This window comes from Lotus japonicus, chromosome 4 (assembly GCF_012489685.1).
Source record: "Lotus japonicus ecotype B-129 chromosome 4, LjGifu_v1.2".
Lineage (NCBI taxonomy): Eukaryota > Viridiplantae > Streptophyta > Magnoliopsida > Fabales > Fabaceae > Lotus > Lotus japonicus.
The window spans coordinates 19,857,874-19,867,550 of NC_080044.1; the positions used below are offsets into that span (position 1 = coordinate 19,857,874).

A 9,677-nucleotide genomic window follows, 5' to 3' on the forward strand; every position below is an offset into this window, starting at 1 on the left:
AGTTTTTGGATGACACAATTCAAAACCCTCCCTTTCTTGTGCTACTCTGATCAACTTCAAGATCTACCTCTCGTAGGTGACCTTGGTTTCCGTTCTTACTATTTTGAAACAGATTGTTTGGCGCTTCTAAGGCTTGGAAACGACCGTTTAGCGGCCGTTTGTATTTTTCTTCTATTATTAGTGATTGTTTCTTCTTAGCTTTTGGTTTTGATTTATTTGTTTTTCTTTTGCTCGTCGGGACGATAATTCTGTGGCCGATTGTTTAGCAAACTTTCCTTTACTTGTGGTTTTGTTGTTTGGATGGAGGAGGTTCCTGAGGGGGATCCTCCAGCTACTTCACAATGATGTAATGGCATCTGGCTTTGTTGTTTGTTGGTTTAAAGAAAAAACTAGTTTTTTTACACATTGCATTTTTTCGATTCATCGGAAAACGAATAGAAAACAATAGAAATTTACACAACTACTAGGGAATCCCTCAATTATAGGGTCTCAAGCTCGATCTCAGACTCACTCCAAACCTGGAGCCCTGTACTCGCCAGCATTGCTTTAGCCATAACATCTCCTACTCTATTACTATCCTTGTGAATACCCTTCAAGGAAACCAACCACTGCCTATCAATCAATTGTTTAATTTCCAACATCTTCGGGACAAAACGAGCTAGCTCTCCATCACTGATTTCCTTGATCAGCTCCAAACTATCCATGTCACACTCGAGCACACGGTGTCCTCGATCCCAAACCATGGATAGCCCATCGCGCAGAGCTATAGCTTCTGCCAATGCGCTGCCACCGTGACCTGTGTTCATAAAACCGCAAATCCAAAGTCCCATATCATCATAACAAATACCTCATGCATGCACCCATCACTCGACTATCCGACCGGAAACTCCCATCAGTATTGAGTTTGAAGAAGCCTTGTGGTGGCGCCACCCATCGCGGGCTCAGCCACTCCCCACTCTTCCCTCCCAAATTACAACAAATAACCATGAGAATATAATCTATGTCATGAAACGGCCTCCTCCATGCTTCCTACAATAGTCAAGGGGAAGATTCAAACACCATGTTGTTCCTTGATAAGTGTCAAATTTACCTAGTTTTCCATATTACTTTGGGCACTTATCTATGATAAAAGTGTGGAATTTCATATCAATTTAACCCTCAACTGTGTAGTTTAATAAATAATTAGAGTTAGTATAGATTTAATGTTGAATTTAGAGTCTAATCCCTATTTTTGATGTAGGATGGATACTAAAGAGAATCCATGAAGATTTCATAGAAGAAAAGCAACAAGAGGGTGAAAAAATCAATTTTGGAGCAAAGAACTCGCTCAAGCCAAAGGAAATTCGCTCAATCCAACGTTCCAGGGAAGATCTCGCTCAGGCGAGCTATGGCAGTGCAGGAAGCTCATACATGAAGAAAGCTACTCGCTCGAGCGAACGTGAATCTCGCTTGAGCGAAACTAAGACGGTTTAAAGTCTATATATAGTCTGAAACAGGGTAGAACCAAAGGGTTCGAATTTTTCCATTTTTTCTTCATTTATCTTCACTTCGAGACCTTAGGAACAGGGGAGAAAGCTAGGAGCACTTAGAGAGGAGGCTTGGGTGCCGGATTCGACGATGAGACATCGCGAAGTCTTCGGTTCTTCTCGTTTATTTTCCATGTTTGTAAAGTTATCCATGGAAATGGATAACTAATCTCTCTTTTTGGGGTTAGATGTAGTTGATAAATCTCTATGTGTTCTATTTGATTAAGTTTATATACTATCATGTTCCTTTGCTTATGATTTAGTGATTTTCTCTTGATCTTCATGTTATGATTTAGTTTGCGCACCTAGAACATATTGCTTGATTCAAAGGGAGAGCGAGAGTGATGACCCTCTTTTAGTCTTGTTTTTAGGGTCTTCTCTTTGTTAGTTTTGAGTCTTTTTCTTGTGTCTCATGTAGTGTTTCATTCAATTTTATCTTTATTTGAGTTTTTGCTTTGTTTTGGTAATTTCATAGTTTAATAAGGGTTTTTATTGCATTTTAGCATAGTTTAAGGGTTTTATGAAGTTTCCACTTGTTTTGGGGCCTTTGTGCAAAGCTAACCTTTGAGTTTCTAGATATTTTTCTAGCTTGGTCATTAAGGTTTCAGGTGCAATCAGCTGAAGATGGAAGAGCTAGAGGCTTGAAGGAAGCAATAAAGTGGAGTTAAAGTGAAGTTCAAGAGGTTTCTGAGCGTGCATGTGGTGCTCAGGTGCCCTTGACTGGCACCTGAGCACCAATTCAACAGAAGGTTGGGATTCTAGTTTTGAAGCTGGCCCTCCAGCATGCTTTCAGAGCGCTCGAGCGCCAATAGGGTAAAAATGTTTCTGTTTTAGGCTTGAGCAACTAGCGCTCAAGCATGCTTTCCCAGTGCTTGAGGGCCCAGACTCACCTATTTTGCCTATAAAAAGGATTTTGTCATTTTCTTTAGAGTCTTTATCATTTCTCATAGTTTTCTTAAGTTTAGAAACTGAGGAGGAACTTTGGGGCTTGTGAGAGGCTTCCAACTTGTACTTTTTCAAGTTATTTTACATTTTATTGTATGGATTCTCTAGCCATGAGTGGCTAGTCTTTTCATTGCTTTGGGTTTCAAGAGATTCTATGAAGTTTTAGTTGTTAAATCTTATCTCTACACATGAGTTCTTGATTCTTTCTTTGTGTTTCAATTCTATTATGTATGCTTAGCTTGAGTGCACACTTGCTATAGGCTAGACTATAATCACAACAGAAGTTTGTTATAGTTTAGGGACATGAATTGAAATAGATCCTTCTATGCTTGCTAAAAGGAATGGAGGAAGGGTTGGGTTTTGTTGGCCTGAATATGTATGCTTAGAACCTCAAATGACTGATTAAGTACACAAGGAATTTGGCTTAAATTTTAGTTTCAGAGAATTTCTTATATGAGGAATCAATAAGTAATTAGATAGGCTAGAGAAACAAGGATAGGTTCAAGGTTTCACATGCATAAGATAGGTAGACTAGGACGGATTAGATGATCAACGACCCAAAGCGCTTTTACCTTTGATATTTTCAACGTTTTCACCATTACTCTTTTGACAATTTCTTGTCACAATCAATCAAACTCAAAATCAGAATTTTATTGCTTTTTAAACTCGCAAGGTTTTGGCTTAAACTTACAATTCTCACTCACAATCCCTGTGGTTCGATATTTTAAAACCGGGTGGTATCTGTACACTTGCAGATTGACCAACAGAGAGCTATATCGTTTTGAGTCAGAAAAAGAGTTAATCACCTAATAGTCCTAATTGCTAAAGATTGAGTTAGGTTTGTTAGTCACTGAACACCTAAACTTCATGATAACTTTCTTTCTTAATCATGTAAGAGATCTCAATGTTTAGGATTAGAGAGTTATTGCTATCCACTCATTCGAGAGATCAATGATGTAGGGTTGAACTACTGTTGATGAATCATATGCATAGGCTTGATATGTATTTGAATCTATAGGATACATAAGTTCTTATCAATGAAATCTAATCCTAGTAGTTTCTCTGCCCTGTTGTTTTCTATATTTGTTTTCTTTGTTTTTATTTTCATTTTGTTACAAAAATCCTCTCAAAATCTTATGAAACCCCATTACTTAAGTTACTACAACTATTGAACGACATAGTATTACCAATTACTTGTGGATACGACAAAACTCTATGCTATACTGCAATTGAGTCTTGAAGATTTTAAAAGTAGTATTTGTGTTGAAATATCTCTCAACATTGCTCCACTTCCAAATTCCCCAAAGAGCTCCAAGAAATTTAATCCCATTTATTCTTCTAGCCAACCAATTAATCCACACCCATGCATCACTCGAAAAGAAGCAGCTCCATGATAGTGCACCCAATTTTGTCCAAATCTCCCTTGAATGTGGATAGTCACAAAGACAGCGCATTGTGTCCTCCATTGGAGCAGAGCAACGTGAGCATGCTGAAGACGACGTTGTATGACACTTTCACCGATTCTCATTTGTTTGCAAGCCCCCCTGCAACACATAAACACACGAAGCTTCTCAAGCACCCTCAATTTTAAGACCCAGCTCAATTCCTTTCCTCTCTTGCACCACACACCTAGCCATTATGCCATTGGAAAACCTCCTTAACCATACGCGGTGTAATTTGTTGGAGACGAAGCTGAGCATCCGGTGGCACTTCCGTGTACAAGTCGTCAAGGCTCCACACGCCCCCCCGAAGCAGGTCTACCAACATCGTTGTTGTGTCAGTAATATGCACATAGGGCACCTGCTCTGCTAGTCTTTCTGTCCCGCTCCAGTCATCATACCACATGGAAGACCTCTCATTACCAAATCGAAAATCAAAACCTTCCTGAAGGTAGTCACGAGCTCGTAGAATCCCCTTACAAGCTGGAGACGCGTTGGACGATGCCCCCACCTGTGGAACCGATGAACCAACAAGGTATTTATGCAACATCATTCTCACCCAAAGCTTCTATAGTTTATAATTCATGTTCCATATAGATTTCCCGTGAAATGTCGTATTCACCAATCTCATGTCATGCACCCCCAATCCTCCATACTCTTTTTCATCTGTTACCGTGCTCCAGTTCACAAGGTGCCAACTTCTCTTTGCCGCACTTCCAGACCAAAGGAAGCTTCTCATAGACTGATTCAACCGATCCAGGATCGCTCTAGGCAACCAAAACACCTGCATTATATAAGTTGGGATTGACGTCATCACCGATTTAACCAAACAAGTTCTGCCCGCCGTGTTCAACAAACTAGTCTTCCATATCGAAAGCTTTCTCTGAATATTGTCCAAAAGGTAGTTAAAATATGCACCCTTTAGACCCCTCCCTTTTAGTGGAAACCCAAGGTATTTTCTAAGGTCTCTAACAAACGGAATGGGTGCTGTAACATCTCGATCTGACGATTGGCCTCACAGTAACGACACGAGTGTTTTCAATGCGCTTTGTCCTCACTCGCGCACTTCTTGTGAAAACTTCCCAGGAGGTCACCCATCATAATATTTCTCCAAGGCAAGCACACTTAACCTTGGAGCTTTTATGAGTTGGGATACCGAAAAGAAGATGGATCATGTTGTTATGAGTAATACCAATCAAATCTTTTATTCTCTCCTCAACTGTATACTCTAATACCTATACAGTCTCGGAATACCTTTGTTCGGGTGCGAGATCGATTCATTCATGTGCCCCTTCGCCTAGAAGCCTTCCAGGAGTCGCTCCTTGTGCGTACATCACTGCACCGACAATCACTCGCCACCCTCGTCGGCTCTGGGTGTCACATGCCCGCCAGTTTCCTCTTGGTTCATCCTCGAACCACACGTACTGGGAATGGTTGGCTCTGATACCATTAAATCTCTTACTTGTACATGATTCTCAACTCACAAGGTCAATCTTAACGCTAAGATTCCAATCCAACATAGTAAAACACACTTGCTAACCTTAGCACGTTTCTCCGAAATCCATATCAAAGGTTTATTCACTCTTAGACCGTAAGCAACTTGTCCACATATTACAACCCCAAGTATTCATCTTAATACTAACACTTTCTTTCTGTAACTTGATCATCCTCCAATCAATTCAATACTCAGTCTCTCGACCAAAACCTGACAAAACTTCAAGTCTTACACATTCATTGCAAAATTCATAGGCTTAAAATCTAAACCTTCAACAAATTTGGACCCATAATGTCCTTTATCCCTTCAACATTTCTCAAGTGGAAATCTATCTCTTAAGACTTCAACTTCTTCACAAAAACTTATTTCGCGAATTCGACTAACGACTATTCAAATCGATGCTGATTCTTCTCAATCTTACTATCACTAAAGAATTACATATAACCTGCGATTAAATCCAACCTATTGAGTCTCTAACAATTCCACCTCGAAAATTACATAACCTTAACATCTCACTTTTGGAACTCATAAGACATCCCACTAGAATTCATTCCTTAGCTTATGTTTTTTGTTACCCACACATTAGTACAAGAAAAAAATCTTCTACGCTTAGCAACTTTTCTAAACTCGGTATAACTTCTATAGTTAAAAGTCAAACAACTGACAAGGGGATGTGTCTCATACGCACCCCTTTCACTATCTAAGGGCATAACAATACTCACCTAAGGTACCACATGGTATTGAAGGCAAACAATAACAACAACTGAGGTCTTGGTGGAAGCAATAACCACCAAGTCATAAGGTAAGCAGTTAGTGCACAAGGTAGTAATAGCAAGCAAAGTCTCAGTAGGTGTAGTAATCATGAGATCAAAACTCAAGCAGTAAAAGCAAGTTAGGCGGGTCACACACTCTTTGGAGACAGCCGAGTGTGTTACACTAGAATCAGAGAGAACAGTTAGAAGGTTATCATCGTTCTCGCACTCTCCCCCGATCAGTCCATCTACTCCATCAGCTTCCTCGCCATCCATGAAATACACTCTGCCCCTTGCAGCAGGACGCTTCCCCCTCACGACATTCACAGACGGCTCTATCTTAGGTTCCTTGCATCGACTGGCCACATGCCCTGGATGGTCGCAGTTGAAACATCTGATGCTCTTGTTCGGAAACTCATAGGCATAGTGCCCATTCTCTCTGCACTTCTAACACGTCAGCTCACAGTTTGCAGCTTGGCTTCCTGTACCTCCAGTAGCAGTAGTCATTGGCTTGTACTGTCCCGGGGTAAAACCTCCCCCCATAGGACGCTGTACGACTTCCACTGCTGGAATTTTCCCTTTCCTTGGTTGCTTTGGGAGCTCGACCTCATCGGCCCCCTAGTTCCTGCTCGGTTCATCCTCTTGTTCTTCATAAGCTCTACCTCTGTTGCCTTCTCCACTAGTGCTTGAAACCGTGCAAATCCCAATGATCTCACAGAATCCTCAATATCTGCCTGCAACCCATTTACAAACCTCTTGCACATATAGCACTCGTCCATATGGTTGTCGAAGAATTGGAAATTCTTTGCCAGTGTCTTTGAGCCTCCCTTTCGTCCCGGGCGCTGGTTGGAAAGTATTTCGCCAAGAAAGTAGCACAGAAAGAGTTCCAATTCACCACTTCATTGTTGGCCTCCATGATTCCTTTGGCGCTCCTCCACCAGTACTCATCATCTCCAAGCATTAGGTCAGTAGCAAGGCCCACCCTAGCTCCTTCAGCGGTCTGCAGCACCCCGAAAATCTTCTCAATCTTCTGGATCCAGAGATCCGCTTTGTCTGGGTCAGTCTCACCCGTGAACTTTGGTGGATCCTGTCGTCTGAAATCAGTCAGTCCCCTATTCTAGTCTAGGGCCACCTCTCTCTCACGCTTATGTAGCTCACGTTCAGCCTTGTCAGCACGCCACTAAGCATTCTCCATTGTTTGGTTTGTCATTGCCTGGGCCATAACAGCCATATATCGCCCCCCACGAGTTGGTTCATGTTCATCATGTTGTTCCTTGAGTGTGTCTTCCTCCGTCGTTACTCCTCAAAGATTGCTCCAAATCCTTGTTTCTCAACTCAGATCGTTCAAAACCTCTATCACAAAAACTCAAGATTGAGGTGAGAAGAAGTTGAAGAGAGTGGAGGTGGTGGCTTTGGTGGCTTGTTCACGGTTGAAGGTGAAGAAGAAGGCTTGGTGGTGGTGTTATGTGTGTTGCACGAGAGAGAAACCCCCAAGAAACACTATCATATGCTTTCTCCAGGTCAATCTTGAAAGCAAGGGACCTGTGTCTGGCTGAGGACTTACTCATGTAGTGAATAATCTCCTAAGCAACGAAAGCATTATCCATGGTACCTCGTTGAAGAAGGAAGTTATTCTGCATAGGCCCAATCATCTAATTCAAGAAGGGTCAAATCCTATTAACAAGAACTTTCGTAATAAGCATATACATCACATTACAGAAGTTAATCAGACGAAGCTCTTTAGTGGTAGAAGGATTATCAAAATTAGGAATCAAAACCATCAATGTCTCCATAAGCTTAGGGTCTACTTTTCCTGAATCCACCGCATCCCGGACTAACTGCTAAATATCATCTCCCACATGGTCCTTGTACTTCTTATAAAAGGAAGGTTGAAATTCATCCGTCCCTGGAGCCGTGAAATATTTCATAGACATTAACACAATACACACCTCTTCCTTGTCCACCTGATGTCCAATGACATCTCTTGCTACTTTTGACAATTGCGGGAACACAACATGAGGAAACAGTGACCCAGGGACACTAGGATCAGCAGCAAACAAGTTACTAAGGAAGCGTTGGACCACTCTCACAAGCACTTCCATATCATCACACCACTCTCAATTTCCCAACTTCAGTCGGAGTATCCTCTTTCGCTTTCCTCTAATCACAGCTTGAGTGTGGAAATATGAGGTATTCCGATCGCCTAAGCGAACCCTATTATCACGAGCCTTTTGGTACCATAACAACTCCTCCTATTTCAAAATACTCTTGTACTTTATTTGCAGTTGAGCTTCAAACTGGACAAGATCATATGAGAGTTTATAATTCAACTTCTGCTGCACACCTTAGATCCTAGCTTCCACTCGACGCTTTATCCTGTAAATATCACCAAAGACATAAGTGTTAAAAGCTATAGAATCCACACGGACACTGCCCAACTTTGTGGTTATATCTTCCCCACCACTTGTCCAGGCATACTTCACCACCTTCTGATAGTCAGGGTGATCCGCCCAAGCTGCAATGAAATGGAAGGGACGAGAAGGTCTACCCACACATCTCTCTCCACAATGCACTAGCAAAGGAGAATGATCAGAATGAATCCGACTCAGGTTCTCCAAACAAGTGTCTGGGAGTTCCACCCGCCAATCAATATCACCTAGGGCTCGATCTAGTTTTTTTCGAGACAGTGAGAAGATTACCTTGCTTCCTGAACCATGTGAAAGGGCCTCCATTCATGCCAAAGTCCACAAGGAAGCAAGCCTCTAGAACTGCCATGAAACGAGCTGCTTGATTGGAAAGGAAGTCCCATCCCCAAATCTCTTACGGGTACAAAATCTCATTAAAGTCCCCCACCAAAAGCCGAGGTTGGACAATCAACTTCATGAGGTCACACATCTCATGCCAAAGAGCTTCCCTCCACAAAGGATCTGGTGACGAATAAAATGTTGTACACACCTAAGAGACATTATCCCGCCAAAGCTCGATAGTGATGGCCTGAGATTGCAGCTTTACCAACCGCCAAGACAACGCTGAGCAGTCATTCTTCAACACTCATATCCCGCCACTAAACCCCTCAGCCTCCTTTAGACACACCAAGGATAAACCCTTGGAAAACCAGAACTGACGCACTCTGATAAATTGACTGCAAAGTTCTACCAAAATCACCATGACAAGCTTCCTGTTTTGCACACATTCCACGAAACAATGCAGAATTCCTCCAAACCAATCATTAGAAACTGGTTAAGAACAAGGGTCAAATTCCCCAGGCCCCACTAGGCGTCTTGAGCTGAGTTATCCTGCATTGATGTAAATTCCCACAAGCCTGCTTGAGCCCGCATTGTTTAGTTTCCTGGCTTGGGGGGGTTTTTTAATTTCTTTCCACACCATCCTCAGCTTCACCTTATGCTAATTGGGATGCACCAAACACGATACGCTTAAGCCTGAGCTCTGAATTTGTAATTGGTTGTTTATCAACCACGAGGCCCACCTTTTTTTCTTTAGCTTTTAAAAGGTTGATTGT

The 9,677-nt window shown here is 41.9% G+C and overlaps 1 protein-coding gene across 1 annotated transcript; it reads right to left on the minus strand.

Moving 5' to 3' along the window:
• Window positions 1-8,502: 8,502 nt before the first annotated feature.
• Window positions 8,503-8,889, minus strand: LOC130712436 (uncharacterized). The gene has a single exon (XM_057562272.1). It carries the CDS (start codon window positions 8,887-8,889, stop codon window positions 8,503-8,505), a length of 387 nt encoding a protein of 128 aa, XP_057418255.1.
• Between the last annotated feature and the right edge of the window lie 788 nt (window positions 8,890-9,677).

Excerpts from the sequence above, each read along its gene's own strand:
- LOC130712436 (XM_057562272.1), bottom strand. The coding sequence starts at position 8,889 with ATGGAGGCCCTTTCACATGGTTCAGGAAGCAAGGTAATCTTCTCACTG.